General features: G+C 66.5%; 1 protein-coding gene across 1 annotated transcript; it reads right to left on the bottom strand.

The window, feature by feature from the left end:
* Nucleotides 1-374: 374 nt before the first annotated feature.
* Nucleotides 375-17,888, bottom strand: SLCO4A1 (solute carrier organic anion transporter family member 4A1). Its single transcript, XM_084888164.1, has 13 exons — nt 17,800-17,888; nt 10,357-11,185; nt 9,952-10,042; nt 8,545-8,666; nt 8,128-8,239; nt 4,700-4,854; nt 3,458-3,653; nt 3,213-3,375; nt 3,103-3,119; nt 2,947-2,976; nt 2,655-2,719; nt 2,196-2,344; nt 375-1,184 (listed from the first exon to the last, which is right to left on the bottom strand). Exons 2-13 carry the CDS (start codon nt 11,147-11,149, stop codon nt 1,026-1,028), a joined length of 2,052 nt encoding a protein of 683 aa, XP_084744290.1. The 5' UTR covers nt 11,150-11,185; nt 17,800-17,888; the 3' UTR covers nt 375-1,025.
* Nucleotides 17,889-18,760: the final 872 nt, after the last annotated feature.

Raw genomic sequence — 18,760 nt, 5'->3', positions numbered from 1 at the left:
CACCGCACCGTCAGAGTCGATGTTTAGGGAAAGAGCGGCCCCGTGCTGGGCTCCTTTCATCTTGTTTTATGATCCATTGGTGGGCACACACACATGCACACCGTGCTGCATGCACACACATACACGCCCACATGCACTCTTCCTGCGCCAGCAGCAGTGAACGAAAGTGGGACCTGGAGTTGCGGAGTCAGGAGGGTGTGGGGCCCTGGAGGGAGACTACTGGTCTTAGGGATGGGAGGGGGGCACCCCGGGAAGCTCCTGAGAAAACAGGCTCGCCTGGCAGCCCTCGCAGACTCCCAAAAGCCCGCACGAAGGAGGTGCAAGACCACCGAACTGGGGAAATTTCTAGAAATAAAGCACGCCAACAGGAACATAGTTGTTAAATATTAAAATATATTTACACACACAATTTGTCTGAGGACACCGGGAACAAACATCCGTGAGTCCAGCGAATCCACGTTTGCGGAGCGAGCACTCGCCGCCGGCAGAGGAAGTGTTTACGCGAGCGGCCGCAGTGTTTGCTCCGTCCCCGGGCCGTGCGGCCGGACGGGTGACAGCAGGTCTGGGTACGGACTGGCTCGTGGGGAGCGCGCCCTGGAAGGGTGTCCCACGGCCTCCCCCCCGCAGGACCCACAGGAAGTCAGGGCTGTGCCGGGCGGCGGAGGCACCAGCCACCGCCCGCACTCAGCGGGGCCCCTCCCGGGAACCGGGAACCGGGAACCGAGGTGGGCACCGCGCTGCGCCCATGGGAAAGGCCACCGCATGAGCCCAGGGCCGGGAGGTGCAGGCGGCGCTCACCGGGCGGGCCGCAGGGGGCGCCACACTCCCCAGCATTTCCCATGTCCTCAGTCCTTCTCCTTGTCCCTCCCGGGCTCAGACACGGGCAGCAGCCCTCCTGCCTCGGCCCCAGAATCGAAGAGCCTCAGACTGGGGAGCAGTCGTGAGGGGTCAGCCCCTCTGCGGAGAAGCTGCAGGTGGTTTGGGGGAGCCCTGAGTGCTGGCCCAGGTCCGGCGGGCGGGCTGGATCAGACGTTGCTCTGGAGGCCTGAGGGGGCCCCCTGGAGGTCCGAGGGGCTGTCGGAGGCCGAGGACTGGCTGGGCAGAGAGGCTTCCAGGCCCGGGGGAGGCGCCCGCCTGGACTTGTACAGGACGTACGCGGCCGCGAAGAAGAGGAAGCCCAGCACCTGCAGAGAGAGGGCGCTGGACCGGAGCTGCCACCCAGCCCCGCGCGCCCCAGCTCCTCTCGGGCTCTCAAGACCCCCCACTCTGGCAAGAAGACCCCTCTTCCTGCACAGCGAGTCCCCAGCACGGACACCAGTGCAGTCAGTGAAGGAAGGAAAATGCATTTGACTACAAGCAGAGGCACCGGAGAGGGGGGCTGAACAGTGTTCCCCAAAGATATATCTGAGTCATGATCCCCAGAGTGGAGTCCTCGAAAGACGTAACTAAGGAACTTGGGATGAGGGCATCCTGGATGGGTGGCCCCCAGTCCAGTATGTTGTTCTTGTAAGAGAAAGGAGACGGGTTTGTCACAAATACATTGGGGGGGGGGGGGGGTTTCTGTGAACATGGGGCAGAGATGGGGTGACAGATCTACAAGCCAAAGGCTGCTGGCAGACACGTCCCAGGGACCAGCCTGCTCCCCGGGGAGGGCCTGTCTCTTTAAAACAAGCGGGGCTATTCTCCAGAGCTCCCCAAGCCCCCGGGCACACTCATCTGGGGGTCAGCGCAGCTGTCTGTGCCGGAGGCCCCTCAGGAAGGCCCTGCGTGGAGACAGGCCCTGAGCCTCCCTCCCGCGGGGTCCAAGGCACCAGGTCTGGGCCTCGCTGGGCGCATATGCCCGGCGGAGGCAGGAGCAGAGGGTCGGGCTGAGAACTAGGAAGGCACATTAAAGCCTGTGGCTCGGGCCCAGCACACCGACCCGGCCTGCGTGCCCAGGCTGCCAGGCTTGATTCCTCCAGAGCCACGGGCACACCCAGACCGCCGTGGCAAAGGCCCCGGAAGGCAGGGCGCCCTCTGACCCCGGGCTGCAAGCTCAGGCCGTGACCCAGGCTGGCTCTCCCAGTCACCACAACATTAGGGTCCCAATGCCAGCTCTAGACGGGGAAGGACACGCTCTGCAAGGTGGGCTTCACCCCTGCTGCTAGAAGATTCCGGGCTTCCTCCCTCAGCCGCCCAGCAGCCCAGCTGCTCACCTTATACACCAGCCCGGCGATGAGCATGTACCGGCTCATGGCCGCGTTCTGGTACAGGAAGCAGGAGCCCTGCTGGCCGCACTGGTCCTGCCACAGCAAGCAGGCCTTGTCAATCACCCAGCCGAAGGCGATGGGCCCCGGGATGCCCCCTGTGGAGAGAGGCCCACTCAGAACCCAACCTGCCCGGCTCCCAGAAAGGGACCTCGGCCACTGGCGTTCCCAGGGGGCGCACAGGGGGCCTCAGGGTTCCTTCTCTGGGACTGGGCTGCAGGCCAGGACGTTTCCTGGGACCCCGACCCCCAGGGAGCTTGTCAGTGAGGAAAGGCGCCGCCCTCTGGGGGCCTCTAGTGGAGCGTTAGGGAGTGCGTTCTTCCCAGGCGGCACAGGCCTGGGTGGGGACACTGCCGGTGCCCTGTGCAGTGAGCATGTGCCCAGCGGTGCGTGGCCCTCAGTACGTACCTAGGGTCCTAACCACGATCCACTGGATTCCCAGCGCGAAGGACCTCTGCTGGTCGCAGACGCACCTGAGCCAGAAAAGCATGTCAAAGCCGGGAAGTGTGGCCGCCAAGTCACCCCCACGCCCACAGCGGGTCCGGCCGAGCTCCGGGCCGCTCTGCCACCTCCCCAGGTGGAGAGACCTCAGAGGCGCAGCTTTCCCGCCGCAGCCTCGGGCCCGGCAGGAGCCCGGCTGGCGCTCGCTGGAGGCTGCAGGGCGGCTCCGGAGGGAGCGAGCGCGGAGCCCAGTGCTTACCGTAGGGTTGCCGTCAGCGCGGGAATGCTGCTGAGGAAGGTAAAGGTAATTACAACGAATATGAAAACCAGAAGGAGGGGCTTGCTCTGACAAGTTGAAGTGCATTTCCCTGCAGTAGCATGGCCAAAACCAGAGGAAAAATTCTGAAGGACACACCTACAGTCTCGGTACACCTGAGGAGCGCAACAACAGCGCTGATTACCGGGGGAAGGGCCAGGGGCTCCCAGCCCAGGGCGCGGGGTGGACGCGGGCAGGGCCGCACTCACCTTCTGGCCGCCGGGGCCGGGCGCCGCCTCCCGGCAGCCCGCGTGGCAGGGCGAGTAGTACATGAGGCCGTCGGAGCCGCACACGGGGCTGTAGAGCCCCGGCCCGCAGCCGCAGGCGGCGTTGCAGGCGGCCGTCAGCTCCAGGTGGCCTTCGGGCGAGGCGCTGCAGGTGGGAGGTGCGGGTGGTGGGCGGAGGCCGGTGCCAGGAGGCCTCGCCCGCGAACCCTGGCTGGCGCGGGGCCTACCTGCTGTTGTGGCGGGCCGTCACACCCACCATGGGCACGTTGGGGCAGTGCGTGAAGAAGACCAGGATGGCCAGCAGGCTGGTCAGGGAGCAGGCCAGGCAGAACTTGATGACGCTCGAGCCACGGAGCTTCAACTTGTTCACGAAGAAGCCACCCAGGAAGGTGCCGCCCCCACCCGCCGGCACCACCAGGTATCCTGTGAGAGGGGGAGGGCTCAGCCAGCGGTTCCGGGTGTCCTGGCGCCTGGGGGGGGCCCTGATCCTGCCGCATCCTGTTACCCCTCCTTTACAGACGGGGCACGGGGGGGCAGGGCCACCCCGTCCGAGGGCAGCGCCGGGCTCGGGCGGGCCGGGGCCTGACCCGCGCTCCCTGCTGCGGCCCTGCCTCGGCCTCTACCACTCCGACGCGGGGACATGGGAAGCCTGTGCCCTGGCACTCAGCATGAAGCTGAGATCAGGTGATGGGAGTGGGGGCTCCGTGGGGCAGTGGGCACCTGAAAGGCCCCAGGCTTAGGGGGCCATCTCCCCAGCACTGACCAGAGCCAGCTCTGGGGCAGGAGAGGGGGCTCCAGAGGACATGGCCGTTCCAGGGGCCCGTGGGGAAGGAGGCAGTTGTGGGCGGGAATCTGGGTATGCGGAGCCTGCTGAGAGGTGGAGGAAGGGGGTGGGGTCCTCTAATCCGAGGCCCCCCACATGCTGGGAATGGGAACCTGAGGTACCCGGCTGAGTGGCCTGGATGCTGCACCCACCTTGTACTCACGGCTGACCTGTGCCCTATGACCTCTCCCCCCACTCTCCCCGCCGAGGCTGCCCCTTGGGCAGCGGTGGGAGGAGGAGCCGCAGCCTCCTGGGCGAGCTGCCTGCTCGGGCCACAGAGCGCCTGCAGCCGCGAGGGTCCCCCGAGGCCCTGACACCGGGTGCCTAGCTCAGGGGACGGCACGCCCAGGTCCTGGGTGGCGATGGGAGATGCCGGCAAGCTGAGGGCCACCCCGGCCCTCCCAGCTAGAGGGACCCGCCAGGAGGCAGTGGCTCCACGGGCCCCGAGACGGCCAGCACGCTGCGCATGCGTGGGCAGTGGCCCGACGCCCTCGGGAGGACGGTGCCCCGGAGCCTTGCCTACGGCCCAGACGCTGTTCTCGGGCTCTCCCTGCCCGGGCGTATCCAGAAGGCACTCCCCGGACCCCTTGCTCGTCTGAGAGCTGCTGACAGGCTGCGGACCCTGGAGTTCAGAGACTTTTCTCACCAAACAGGGTGGCGGCTTCCGAGGCGCTGAGGCTGAACTGGGACTCGAGGAACTTGGGGCCGAACGTGGACATGCCAGCAATGAGGGTGGCCTCAGTGGCCCCGGCCAGGCAGAGCAGGATGAACACGGGGTTCTTCAGGAGGAGCCAGATGGAACTGGACAGGGCAGGGGGGGAGACAAGAGAGGAGACAGAGGGTCAGAGTGGCCAGAGCCAGGGGGTGAGGAAGCCACGGCTCCTGAGGCCATCGCCCTTCCCAGCTGAGCCCACTGAGCCCCGTTCTGCGAGAAGAGTGGGTGGCCGATGAGCTGGGAGGCACCCCACATTTCCCCAGAGAAACCAAGAGGAAGCGTTAGGCTGGGCTGTGGCAGGGAGAGCTGGCACCAGGACCCTGAGCTCCTGCTTGTTGTAAAGCTGCCGTCACTGGTGACGGAAGTCTCTTCGCCGCCTTGGCCAGAGTTCAGGCTTTGGTGAGGAGGGACCTTGAGTGACCCCTGTCACTGTTTAATCACCCCGGGGCAGCTGCTGCCAAGTCAGGGCACTGAGGGCGGGCTCTGCCGCCAGCAGCTGTGGGAAGGGGCAGGAAGCCCCGCAGACTTGGGCAGAGGCCCTCCCCGGAGCCCGACGGGCTGGCCGGCTCTGCGGCTTCGCCTAGCGTACACTTGGGGGTGAAAACAGGGCCTGAGGAAGGTGCTGGTGTTGGTGCCACCGAACCTGGCCCCTGATGCCCTGGGGGACCCGCCTGGTCCCATTTCTGAGGACTGAGAACTCAGAGCCCCGCACAGCCGCGGGACCACTGGGCCCTGGGTCCGGCTGTGGGTGGAGGGTTTCAGGAGCATCGGATGGGCGTGAGCCTGGAGGTGCTGGCGTCACGTTCAGAAGAATGTCCCGTGTCACCCTGTCAGGACTGGGCGCCAGGCCTCAGTCTGCAGAGGCTCCGAGGGCCAGGCCCTGCAGGCCACATGGGGTGCAGCACTGCTCAAACGTGGGAGACACTCAGACTGTTCAGATGTGGTGAGAGCCCGGCGGGGCTCAGCTGGCTGGGCGCCCCCGTGCACCACAGGCTGCCGGTTCGGCTCCTGGTCAAGCACACACCCTGGTTGTGGGTTTGATCTCCAAATGACGAGCGTATGGAAGGCAACCGATGGATGCTTCTCTTAGTCTTCCTCTCTTCCTCTCTGTAAGCATGTCCTTGGGTGAGGATTAAAAAAGTCAATGGCACTAAATGACAGTAATGAGGGAGGAAAACGTGGGATGGAAAGGGACACAGACCCTGGGAGGTCTGGAACGGAGGCTGGGCTCTGCGGGCAGCCAGGCTCCAGCTTGCGCGGCTTTTCTCTCACCTGTTCCCCCACTGTGCCCGCCCCCCCTTCCGTCCCTCTCTCTGCTCCGTTCTCCCCCCCTCCCTCTCTCTGCTCCGTTCTCCCCCTCCGTCCCTCTCTCTGCTCCGTTCTCCCCCCCTCCCTCTCTCTGCTCCGTTCTCCCCCTCCGTCCCTCTCTCTGCTCCGTTCTCCCCCCCTCCCTCTCTCTGCTCCGTTCTCCCCCTCCGTCCCTCTCTCTGCTCCGTTCTCCCCCTCCGTCCCTCTCTCTGCACCGTTCTCCCCCTCCGTCCCTCTCTCTGCACCGTTCTCCCCTCCGTCCCTCTCTCTGCACCGTTCTCCCCCTCCGTCCCTCTCTCTGCTCCGTTCTCCCCCCCCCTCCCTCTCTCTGCACCGTTCTCCCCCTCCGTCCTCTCTCTGCTCCGTTCTCCCCCTCCGTCCCTCTCTCTGCACCGTTCTCCCCCTCCGTCCCTCTCCGCCATGCAGCAGCGTCCGGGCCGCACAGAAGTGTGGCCAATGGCTTGTTACGCCCCGGAAGGTGGGGGTCACAGCTGGGTGGGACAGCCTCACTCACGCTGACAAAAGCAGCCTGTGACACGTGACTACCCTGCGGCTGACAGTGGCTCTGAAGTGGCTCCTTGTGCCGCCGAGGGGCTCCCGGCTGCCCCCCAGAGGCCGGCGCGGCCTGGCCACCCTCACCCAGCATCTGTCACGGCCACACGACCATCACGACCGAGTCGCTCTTCTCGGAGGACACGGTTTGGGCAGCCGGCCTGCAGCGGCCACAATTCCCCGTGGCCGCCTGAGCCGGTGGGAGGGCTGCCCCCACTTGTCTTTCCAGGCAGGGGCGACTCCTCAGCTGACTCCCAGCAGCCCTCAGCAGGCCTTGCTCCAAAGGGGAACCCGGTGCCTGCAAAGCTGGCTTCCGTACTCGGTGCTGGGGAGGCCGGGGACAAAATGCCGTCAGTGGTGTGGCCGGCGGGGCCCAGCACAGTCTCCGCCAGGCACAGGCCTCAGGCCCGTCTGTTCTCTGGGAGGGACAGCGTGTGGCCAGTCCCTCCCTGCCTGGCCCGATCAGCCCACGCTCTGGCTGGCAGGAAGGGGCTCTCCCGAGTGGCCAGCACACTCTGTGTCTCCTTTTCCTGCAGGACGTGCGACTGAGGTCTGGCTTGAATTTGCTCAGAGAACTAGTCACGATTTAAGAGGCACACGCATCGGCTTTCCGACCAGCAACTGGTCTGGGAACGGAGCCTGGGCACCGACCTCCGGGCGTCCGCCACCCCCTCGAGCCACTGGGGCAGGCCCAGTGCCCAGCACGGTGCCAGCCGGGAGCGTGCCAGGAGACAGTGCTCCCACCCGCCGGTGTGGACCTGGCCAACTCGCCTGTGGGGGGCAGCCTCCAGAGTGGGTGGCTCTTTTGGGGGATCTGACAGGAAGTGGGGAGGGGAGAACAAGCCCTAGGCGGTGGAGACCTGCGCTGGCTCTGCTGCCCTGGAGGGTGCCCTCGGCCTGAGCCCCTTCACCCTCCGTGCTGAAGACAGGCAAGGCCCGCCCCACTGCCAGCAGCCCGAGCCCCGGGGCTGTTGGACTGCCGGTCACGGGCTCAGGACACTGCAGGGTGGGGGTGCTGGTGAGCGGGAGAGACCCCGTGGAAGGCCCGATCCTGGGCAGAGGGGCCCTGGGCAGCCATGAGACCCCAGCAGCCCAGGCAGGGCTCTATTTGTGAATGAGAATGGCAAAGCAAGTCATGTCCCCAAGAGAGGGGAGACGCGAACAAGAGGGCGGGGCAGGCGCAGGGCAGCGAGGGCCCGGGCCGAGGCCGGAAGGGCGGCGCCAGCCTGGAGCCCCTGAGCCGCGTGCAGGCGGCACCTAGTGACACGGTGGGAGGTTCAACAGAGCGAGGGCCTGTGGCCGGTCAGGGGCGACTCTTGGGCGTGGCCTGAGGTCAGTGGCGCCCCTGGCGGACAGGGGTCATGAGCTCATGTGGCCCCAGAGGACCACCCCAGCCCTCCTAGTTTGGGGCCAAGATTCCGTGTGTGTGAGACCCGGAGGGGCTCCGGGACACAGGTGAGGGCGAGGGGCGCAGGCAGAGGACCGCCCCAGCTCCTTACAGAGGCAAGTCTCTGACGGTTCTCCCGAAGCCGGGGCTGCTGGCCGCCTGCGGGCTCCGGTCCTTCAGCTGGTGCGTCTCAGAGGCTCGCATGGCCACGTAGCGCTGGGAGCCTGGAGGGACAAGACGCCAGGAGACTCAGGGCCTGCACGCATGGGCGGCTGCGGGACGGAGGGGTGCGGACCCACCCTGACAACAGAGTGGGACAGAGCCAGCAGACGACCTGGCACCACTGAAACCAGCCTGTCATGGCCCCCGGGGAGGGCGCCAGCTGGCCGGCCCGCTGCAGGATGGAGGGCCTGGCAGACACCGCATCTGGACTCTCCTGTGAATCTCAGCAGCTCACAGGACGAGGGGCTTGCACACTCGTGGGGGAGGGGGAGGGGAGGGGGGAGGGGGAGGGAGGGGGAGCACCCACCTGGCAGCTGCCGCGGGTAGCCGAGGATGGGAACCGCAATGAAGAGGGCAGCGGCCCCGGTGCCCAGGAAGCCCACCCACCAGGCACCAACCCACAGCGGGCTCTCGGGGGTCAGCTCGGTCCTGTGGGAAAAGGCAGTGGGGTCAGCATCCAGGCACTGAGCTGGGTGTCCCTTGACTTGCTGGTCCACGCAGGCCAGTGGGAGGGTGTAGAGTGAGGGACACAGCCCCACCTACCTCTCGCACAGAACGTGCACATTTGACAACCAATTTAGTCAACCTGAGGCCACAGGTGGCGTTTGTACCAGGGCAGAGGCGCGCCATCTGCAGAGAGAGTCCAAGGGTAGCCAGCAGTGCCCTGCTTCTCAGAAGGTGTCAGGAAGCCACCGAGACGGTGAGGGCCTGAGCACAGGGCGCCTCCGAGCCCGAGTCACAGGACACCCTTCCTGCTCCCTCCTCTGTCTCTCTATCCTGATATCTCCCTCTCTCCCTCTCTCGCTCCCTCTCTCCCTCTCCCTTTCTCGCTCCTGCTCAGATTTACAAAAACATAGAATCACAAGCAGAGTGTACAAGGAATAAAAGAAATACTCTGTGACATGACAGGCAGGGCAGATTTGGGCTTCACCCCGTCTTGGCACAGAGCTCCTTAATCCTTTGTAATTTCCTGGGTGACAGCAGTGTCTTTGTTGGGATGTGGCCACTCTTGGCGAGTCCCTTGAGAGCCTCTGAGGGGCCTGGTCACCAGAAACACCAACCACGAGGTCAGCAAGTGGCAACTTTTGGTCCACGCCGACTCCGGTGGTAGTTGGCCACCAACGGGCAATGAGTTAACCAACAGCCCCTACGAAGTGAAGCCATAAAACCCAACAGAAGGGGGTGCACGTGGTGGAGGGGGAGGTTGGCACCCAGAGAGGGTGGGGAGCTCTGCCCCCCCCGGCACACCCGTCTATTCCCCATGCGTCCTCCCCCAGCTCTGCGAGCCGCGTGAGCAAACCGCCGAGCTGAGGGTCTGGGAACCTCCGTGCTGGCCCCACGGCGGACGGAGGGAACCTGGTGTCTTTTCTGGGGGATCTCATGGGCCTGAGCCCTGACCTATGGGGTCTGCGCTGACACTGGAGAGTCAGGGTCAGACGGCAGCTGGGTTTGGGACACCCGGCTGGTGTCTGGGAAGCGACTGGCGTGGAAAAGCCCACGGAAAAGAATCTCACACCGGCAGAGGCCAAGCCACTCCGTTCTGCAAAGACACCGAGGCCCGGTCTCCTGCGCTCCGGCTTCCTCCGTGCTGTCCCGCCCCAGGCCTGTCCTCACAGCCACGGGACCAGCAGCCCTGGGCCGCACAGTGCTCCGCCCACGCCCCTCCGAGGACAGCACGTCCTCTCGCCACCCTGTGCCGCAGGGAGCCACTCACCGCCGGCCGATCTCCGTGTAGATGTTCAGCAGGGCGCCCCCGATCAGGTAGCCGGCCGCGGGGCCCAGGATGGCCGCAGTGTAGAAGATGGCTGTAGGGGGAGCAGGGCCGTCAGGTGGCTGCCAGCCCGTTCCCCGCCGGCTCTGTGCACTCAGACACCGGGCCACCGGGAGCAGCCCACCCACACCCCCTGCCTGCCTGCCCGCCCTCCGCCAGGGCGCCCCGTCAGCTCCACGGTGCCTGAGGCCTGGCTGGGCCAGCCTTTTAAGGGGATTTTAAAACAATTCTCAGAGCCAACCGGTGCCGCTGGCAGTCCTGCCCGTGCCGCAGAGCACGGAGGCCAAGTGTGCAGAAGGGGCCCGGCTCCGAGCGACACCCATCACACGGCCTGCCGGCCTCACTCACCAATGTAGACCGGCGAGGAGCTGGACTTGACGTTCTCGTCCAGGTAGGTGACCCCCAGCGTGTACAGGGGCGTGGCGCCCGCTCCGTGCAGGAACTGGCCCAGCATGAAGACGAGCCGGTAGCTGGACAGGCTGGAGGCGCGGGGCCCGCAGGCCGCGCTGCGGTTGGCGTGGCACAGCCCGAGGCCCTCGTCCGCCTCCACCTGGTAGGGGCCCGTGGCGAAGTGGGGCAGCGCGAACACCAGCGAGCCGGCGCCCATGAGCAGCACGCCCCAGCCCAGCCAGCGCGGCTTGTGCCCGTGGCCCCCGAAGTAGCTGACGAAGGTGAGGCAGAGGCAGGCGGCCAGGTCGTAGGCGCTGGCGATGAGGCCGCTCTGGTAGCTGTGCAGGTCGTAGCGCCGCTCGATGGAGGTGATGACGGTGCTGAGGAAGCCGTTCACCGTCATGCCCTGCAGGAAGGCGGCGGCGCACAGGAAGCCCAGGAAGCCGCGCGGCGTGTTGAGGGCCTGCAGGCACCTGGGGGTGAAGGCCCGCCAGCCGCACTCCGAGCTCCGCGGCCCGGCCGCCGGGCAGCACAAGGCGCGGGCGCCGTGCTTCTGGGCCCGGGGCTGGCACAGCGGCTGGCTGCAGGAGTCCAGGGGGCCGTGGGCGCCCAGGCTCAGGGGCGCGCCCAGGGACGCCCGCCGGCTGGAGGGGGTGTGGCCGCACCTGTCGTCCAGAGCAGAGGGCGGGCTGGGGAGCACCAGCTGCGGCATGGAGACGAAGGGCTTGTCCCCCATCACGTGCTGGGGCATCTCTCCCCGGAGGCACGATCCTGTCCCAGTGCCCGTCTGTTCTGGGAGGAGGAGATGTGGTGAGCAAACTGCACCAAAACCCACGCGCACACCACCATCTCCGGCTAACACCCCACCCGCCCCGCCCCCGGGGGCTAACACCCCGTCCATACTGCCTCCTGGCGGCTAACACCCCATCCACCCCGCCCCCCAGGGGGCTAACACCCCGTCCATACTGCCTCCTGGCGGCTAACACCCCATCCACCCCGCCCCCTGGGGGGCTAACACCCCACCCGCCCCGCTCCCTGAGGGGCTAACACCCCATCTACCCCGCCCCCCCGGGGGCTAACACCTCATCTACCCCGCCCCCTGGAGCAGCTGCAGCTCCATCTGCCCAGTCAGTGCCCGGGCTGGTGGGGTGACCTTCCAAGACCAGCCACACATACAGCACGTCTCGGCCACCGTGGCTGGGCCTGGGGTGGGCCAGGCCGAGGACAGCCCCTCCTGACCGAGGCCTGAATCGGAGCTGGGGCACAGCCGGCAGGCTGGGCGCGGGGGCCCACGGGCCACCCTGAGCACACGTCCCGGCTGCTGTGAGGACCTTCCCTCCGGCTTCAAGCGTGGCCCTCATTCTCCTAAACACACCCTGCTAGCTTCCTGTGCCTTCGTGTGAACAAGGACTTCGTCTCAGCCCAAAGTTTGGTGGTGTTGGAAGTGAGGAAGTTGGGGAGACAGCACAGCAGGGACCCCGAGCCCTGGGCGTCCTCCCAGACAAACCGGGAGCCTCGAAGGGTGACGGCAGGGACCCCGGTGGGACCTGACAGGCCTGGCGCTCGGCTTTGCATTTGGAGAGATGGGGCCTCCGGCGGCAGCACCGGACGCGGCGCCTGCGGTGCAGCCTCTGCCCGCGCGGGCTCCTCCGCCAGCCTCTCCCCGCGGCCGCAGGCAGCGCACGCACGCTCCCCCGTGCGCCGCTCGGCCAGTAACGTAAAGCCCGGCTCCGCCGCGGCGCCGGCAGAGCCAGGTGCGGTGCCAGTGCCGCTGGGCAGAGCACAGTGCGCTTTCCCTCACGGTGACCCCACCCTCCCCAGGCTCTGTGCGGGCGGCACGCACACTGGCCACCGCCGCCTTACAGGTCAGCCACGCGCCCAGGGCCACACAGCTGCCGTGCAGACAGCACTCGCCCGGCTGCCTGGCTGCCGAGCCGGTGGACATGCGTCACAGCCGCCCTCCGAGGCATTTATTGAAAGGACGCGGCCAGCTGAGCGGCAAGTGCATGCAGGCCGCTGTTTACTTTGGAAACTGGCGCTGCCAGGCTGTCAGCGGCTGTAGCTCAAGGCTGTGGGTGGGCAGCAAAACTTCCACTGAAGCCATTCCCTGGGGCCGCTTTATTTATAGTGCCACCGCCCTGTGCAAGCTGGCACGCCGGGCTGGTCGCCGGGAGCAGCAGGAGAGCCCGGGCTGCCAGATTCCTGGAGGGCTGCACCTCCCGCCGCGGCCCAGCGGGCGCCGGGCGCCAGCCAGCTCGCACCCTGGCACCTGGAGGCGAGCACTCAGGTCGGGGGCCCGTGCCGAGGATGACCAGCCAGAGCCCTGGAGCCCTTCGGACAGCCCTGCCACCCCCATATTTCCAGAGAAATACGGGAAAGGCGCGAGGCCGCCTGAAGTTCCAGGGCCCAGAGTCACCCTGTGTCTTTTTTCCTGGTGCACACACAGGCAGGTACACACAAACACGTGCACACGTGCACACGCAACCCACAGGCGTGGGCCTCGTCCTGGGCTGGAGCACGGCCCGCGGGAAGGAGCCAGCCAGGCCAGGGGCCGCCCCCGCCTGTGGGGGCCGGAGGGTCAGTATGCACCCAGGAATCACTCGTAGGTGCTCATTTCCAGTAAGTGATCTGCAAACGGAGGACCAAGGTATGCCGCCTCCAACTCCTCCCACCGCCCTCACCACCCCTCCCTCCCATTGGCTCTGGGCTCGCTCGGGCAGGGGGGCATCAGGCCTTCTGCTGGCCTAGCTTTTGTCATTAGGAATGGCCACAGCAACGCAGAGCTTCCTGTCTGAAAGCAAAGCCAAGTAACACACGAACCACTGCGGACGGTCCCAACAGCCCTGAGTCAGGGTCAAATCTCACTTGAATTAAAATCTACGTCTCTGACCTAAACAGACAGCGGCCGACCTAGAATCCCACAGGCCGCATACACTAAAGCAGCACATAGAAAACCTTATTTTAGATGTCAGCGGGGCGCCCCACTGGTGGCCACCACACGCACGTGGTCAGAATGTTCGCACACATCAGCCCGCAGGCCTCCTCCAGCCCTCAGGGCCAAGGCATGGAGGGCGCTTCCCTGGACCCAGTGCCTGTCCCTGCCATCCCGCTCGCAGCTCCCTCCAGGCGCGGACTCCCCGCTGGCCGTGGATGCTTTCTCTGCCAGGCTCTGGGCTTGCCAGCGCATCTGTACAGAAAGGGGAGCCGTGCCCCCAGACTCAGGCACTGAGCGTAAGGGAAGCTTGAACAAAACCTCCCCCACAGACTGCTGCAGGGGCGAGGGACAGCCTCCTTCTGGGTGCTCCCGCCACGTGAGCCCAGAGCTGGTGGTCTGCCTGGCACTCCCGCCCTGTGGACAGGGGTTCCAGGCACCTGCCCATCTCTGGGCCATCCTCTCCCTGTTGCTCTGCGGCCTTCATCCCCCCGAGAGGACAGCTGTGGCCGGAAGCCCCGATGGAGCCTTCGCGGGCATCCTGGCCCACAGAAGCAGGCCCGCAGCCCCGCCTCCAGCGGCAGCGGCTGTCCCTGGCCAGCGGGGAGGGGTGTCCCTGTGTGAACGCTGCCTTAGGGTGAGCCTGGCCCCGGCCCAGCAGCTGCACCTGAGGCGTCTGCACCTGCTGCGAGGAAATCTGGGCCGTCCCTCAGCACACTGAGAAGGCAGGGCCCACGTGGCTCGCTGCAGCCGGGCCTGTGAGAACCGGGACTCCACAAAGAGCTGGAAGATTTGGACGCATCTGTCTACGCAGCCCGCTCCTCTTATTTTCCAGACGCTACGCGGGAGTCCCGGGCACCTGCTTACTGCATTTTCCAGTCGGAGGCGAGGCTCTTGCAAAGCAGGGCAGCAGGAAGATGCAGGAGTGCGGAGGGAAATGCTAAGCCTCGTGTGGCCCTGGGCCCTGCCTCACTCCCTGGGGCCCAGGGTCCTCGCACCCTGACGCTGGGACTCCCAGGCAGCCGTCTTCTCCCCGGGACCCCTCCGGTCTCTTCGGGGTGGGGAGCCTTTCACTTCTTGAGGTTGCGGCTGAAGCTATTTATAGCGCAGACACCCGGACGGCAGGACTGGGGAGCCACAGCAGTGCCTGGTAACCTCATTTTCATACGTGGGGATCGCGGGAGCTGCTTTGCATGGAGGCCACAATGAGGAATTGTCTGGGAGGAGAGGGAAGGGCTGGTCCCTCAGGGAGTGTCCTGCAGTTCCGCATGGACGTTCCTGTTTCCACTCTGTCTCCTGCGCCCGAACCCAGCGTGGAGGTGGGGTGGGCTCGGGGGCCTGAGGGACCTTACTCCTCTTTCCGACCCACAGTATTGATCCAAACAAAGCGCCACCCTCCCACTCCGGGGCGATGCAGAGGCGAGAGGCTGCCTGAGAGCCAGGAGGAGCTCCAGCTTGGGCCTCAGTTTCCCCACTGGAATAGGTGTGTGACATCCCGGGAGGAGGCTGAGGCGAAGGCCAGCCTCTCCGCTCACAGTGGGTCCAGACACCACTGGAGGCTCAGGAGAAATCAGATGCACGGAAGGTACTATGGAGCTTGGGGTGCTGGAGGGAGCAAGCTCTATTCACATGAGGGGCCGACCCAGGCAGAGGCTGGGCTTGCCCACTTCCTGGGGCCCCCGAGGCTCACGGCGCCTGCAGAGTGGGCGATGCCCCCACAAGCCCAGAGTGGGGATGAGGTGCCACCTCTGGGCTCGGGCCAAAGGGTGATGCCTCCGCTACCCCCAGGTTTTCACAAAAAGTCACTGAGAAGAGGCCCACCCATGGGAGAGGGTGCTCAGTGGAGCCAGCTCACTGGGAGAGAGGACTGTCGGGACCGCCCGCCAGGGGCCTGTGACTCTCGGATGCCCATCGGTGGAGCCAGCTGGTCTGTCAGCGAGCCCTGCCCTGTGCGTGGGCCTCGGGGGCCCTCGCCATGAGCAGCTTTTGCAGAAAACACATGGTTTGTACAGTGTCCACCTGTCCCCAGCAATGTGGTCGGAGGGGCTAATCTGTGTAATGCTGGCGAAATCGGGGCTGTGCTGTGCCACTGAGCGGGGCCGAGGACCAAGCCAGGGCTGGCCCACGAGGGGACACAGCTGGGGCCGGCATTCAGCAGCCAGGCGGCTCTCCTCCGCCTCCTCCAGCAGCGCCGTCACCCGAGGCCGAGCTGCCGCCCCATTCTGGGTGGAATCCCCGTGGGCCTGTCCGTCTTCCTCCCGCAGCCCCATGCCCGCACAGCCTTGACATTCCAAAGGCAGACAATGGGCTCAGCCACGCCTGAGGGCAAGAGACCGCGTGACTCAAGGGGGACATTTCCGTGGTCTGAGCCCACACCCCGCTGGCCGCCTGTGAAGGAGGCAGGGGTGGTCCACCAGCACCAGGCGCGGGTCTAGCCCCTGCTCATCACCCATCTCTCCCAGGGGAGGCCCAAGGAGCTCAAAGTCGCCACAGTAGCAGCCACTCTCCCAGAACATGAGTCCACAAAGCCGAGAATGTCTGTCTATTCCCCAGCAACGCTGGCCTGGGATGGAAGACCCAACACCCACGGAGACTTCCAGACGAGATGGTGCTGGGCCCCCTGAGCTGACTTCACAGCAAGGCAAGCACCTTGGCTTTGGGAAGTTGGATGTGGACTGAGAACCCGGGACACCGTGGCTGTCAGGGCCGAGGACAGCCAGGAGCCCTGAGCTGAGTCCCTCGGAATTAGGTGCTCTAATAGGGACAGGCAGCCCAGACCCCCATTCGCTCGGCCACCATCCTGCCCGCAGCAGCACCGGCCCCTCCCGCGGCGGTATGGTGGAATTGGCCGTCCCGCCTGGCACCTGCTCCGGAGCCACACCCCGGGAACCAGGGCTGGGTCAGAGCACCGGAGGGAAGCAGCCCAGGGAGCTTTCCCAGGCAGCACCTTGGGCTCCCAGCAGGAAACAGGACCGGTCCCCACCCAGGCAGTCAGGAGTGCGGTCGGACTCAGACCCCGCCCCGCCTGCTCCAGCAGCCCTGCCTGCCCCGGGGGGCCACCGGGGCCACGCAGTCAGCGGCCCCACACCCCGAGCAGAGCTCCGCTGTCTGGAGTTACACAGCCTGGATTCAGCCCTTCGCCTCAGCCTGGCTGTGACGCGGGCGGTCACTTAACCACGCCTCGGTTTACCCCCAGTGAAGTGGGAGCCACAGTGGCCCTCCTGCAGTTGCTGGGTCCGAGGGATGATGCTCAGGGCACTCCGCTCGGGCAGACAGTCTATGCTCAGAAACAGCTCCTGCTGTTGGTGTTAGAGTCCTGGAGGCAGCAGCGGGACCGGGAGCTTTCCGTCGGAGCCCCCGCCTGCCCGCAGAGAACAAGCCTCAGGCCCACGGTTCAGGAGGCGCCCCTCCCAGGGCCCGGCTCTGACCCGCAGAGGACACCCTGCTCCCGGCAGCACGGGGAGAGCGGAGGCGGGAAGCTGGTTAAACCGTGGAAAACTACTGTGGTTCCTACAGGCCCCGCCGCCTATCCCATCTCCGGTGGCCTGGCCGCAGGAGGGAGTCCAGGCACCGGGGGTCCCAGTTCCTCGGTCCGACCAACTGGCCTCCACCCCGCCCCCGCGGTGCTGACCCCGCCGCTCCAGCGGGTTTTCTCCATCCGGTTCCGCCAGCAGAGGCGCCCTCCCCAGAACAGCACCCCCCGCCCCCAGCAGGTCCCGGTGTCTGGCCGGCTGATGACCTGCAGCCCAGTGTGCCCACTCGGTGCCAAGGGCAGTCCCACATCCTAGTTTTCATCCTCCCCTGCCCTCTCTGCACCCAGGGCTCCAGGGCCCCCAGCTCTGGGCCGGGCAGCTTGGCCGGGCGTGGGACTCCGCGTGGTGGGTGAGGACCAGAGCCCGGGGACCAGCCCTCCACCCTCCGCCCGCGCTCCCCTCCTGGGTGTCCAGAGCGCGGTCGGTGGGAGCAGAGCCGGCCTCTCTGAGTAACTTCTGAGCATGACGCTTCCTCCTTGACTCAGCGGCAGCCGCATCCGCCTTAGGTGGGGACCCGCCGCAACCTGGCGGCTCCGGGCCGCGTGTCCCCGGCGGCACCCACGTGGCCGCTTGCCTGTGTGCGCCCACCCGCCAGCCCGGCCCGCCTGAAGGTTACCCCCGTCCGCGTCCCCGTCCCGTCCCGTCCCGTCCCCTCTTACCCTCCCCCAGGCACGCCTGCCTCCCAGGCTTCCCGCCCAGGCGGCTGGAAGGGAAGGGGCATTTGTATCCAGTTCCCCAAAGGCAGCGCGGCTGGGGGCGCTGGTCCACCTTCCACCGCACTCCCGCCCCAGGGGCTCGGGGAGCACTGAGGTCCAGACCCCCGCCCCCGCCCCGATTCCCCGGCCCGAAAGCGCCCGGGGCCGCGCCGGCTCCCCGCCCAGCGCAGCAGGCACGGCGCTCTGGGTCCGCAGGGCGGGCGCCCCCCGGGCATCACACTCACCGCTCCCCGCCGCGGGTCCGGAGGCTGCGCTGCGCACCGCGCTCTGGCCGCCGCTCCGGGCCGGCTCCGGCTTCATTCATCCGCCGGCCGCCCCGCCCCGCCCCGCCCGCCCGGAGAGGCTGCCCTGGCCCTGCTCCGCCCCGGCCGCGCGGTGCCTGCGGGCCGCCCACTGAGAGGCCTGGGAGCCCGGGCGCGGGCGGGGCCGGGCGGGGAGGGGCGGGCTGGAGCGGAGGGCGGGGCTAGAGCCTCGAGGGGGCGTGGGGCTGAGGCTGGGATGGCGACGCCTCCCTCCCAGGTGGCCATCGCCTAGGAGCCAGCGCCGCCTGGGCTAATTTCTCCCCATCCAGAGAAGGCCAGGAGATGTTTCTAACTGACCAGGCCTTTGGGAGAGGCGTGGGAGGGGCTAGGTTTCCTCCCGACCTTTAGGAAAGGCTACCAGTGGCCATGGGGACAGGCGGACGGGAGGGCTGTGGCTGGTTAAGGTCACAGCCAGCTTGGCCTGGCCCTCAGGTCCAGGCGGGAGCCACTGTCGCAGCTCCTGGCGGCACCCTGAAGGCCCCGGAGAGGAGGGGAGGGCGGCAGGTCTGAGGGGGGCGGCTGGGGACAGCCTCGGTGCTGGTGAGGCCAGCCCCTCAGTGGGGATTCAGCCTCCAGCCTGCTGCCTTCAGGTACAACGATCGATCCTCTTTTGAAGGCAGCACGCTGTCAGGCCGACATGCATGAGGGCCCGTTTGAATTCCTGCCTGTGACCCTGAGCGCATTGCTTCTCTCTCATTTGAAGTCTCCTCATCTATGAAGTGGGCGTTGGAAACATTAAATGGAAGAAACAGGAGCTGCAGGGGTTACTGTAAGCATATCAACAGCTGACCACGATTTTTCCTTTTTGGTTTCTGTAAAATGAACTTATTTAAACAGAAGTCGACAGAAGCCAACCGTGTGTGTGTGTTTGTGTGTGTG

The sequence above is a fragment of the Pipistrellus hanaki genome, assembly GCF_964339955.1.
Source record: "Pipistrellus hanaki genome assembly, chromosome: 6".
Taxonomy (NCBI): Eukaryota; Metazoa; Chordata; class Mammalia; order Chiroptera; family Vespertilionidae; genus Pipistrellus; species Pipistrellus hanaki.
This window is presented reverse-complemented; position numbering and strand designations above follow the sequence as displayed.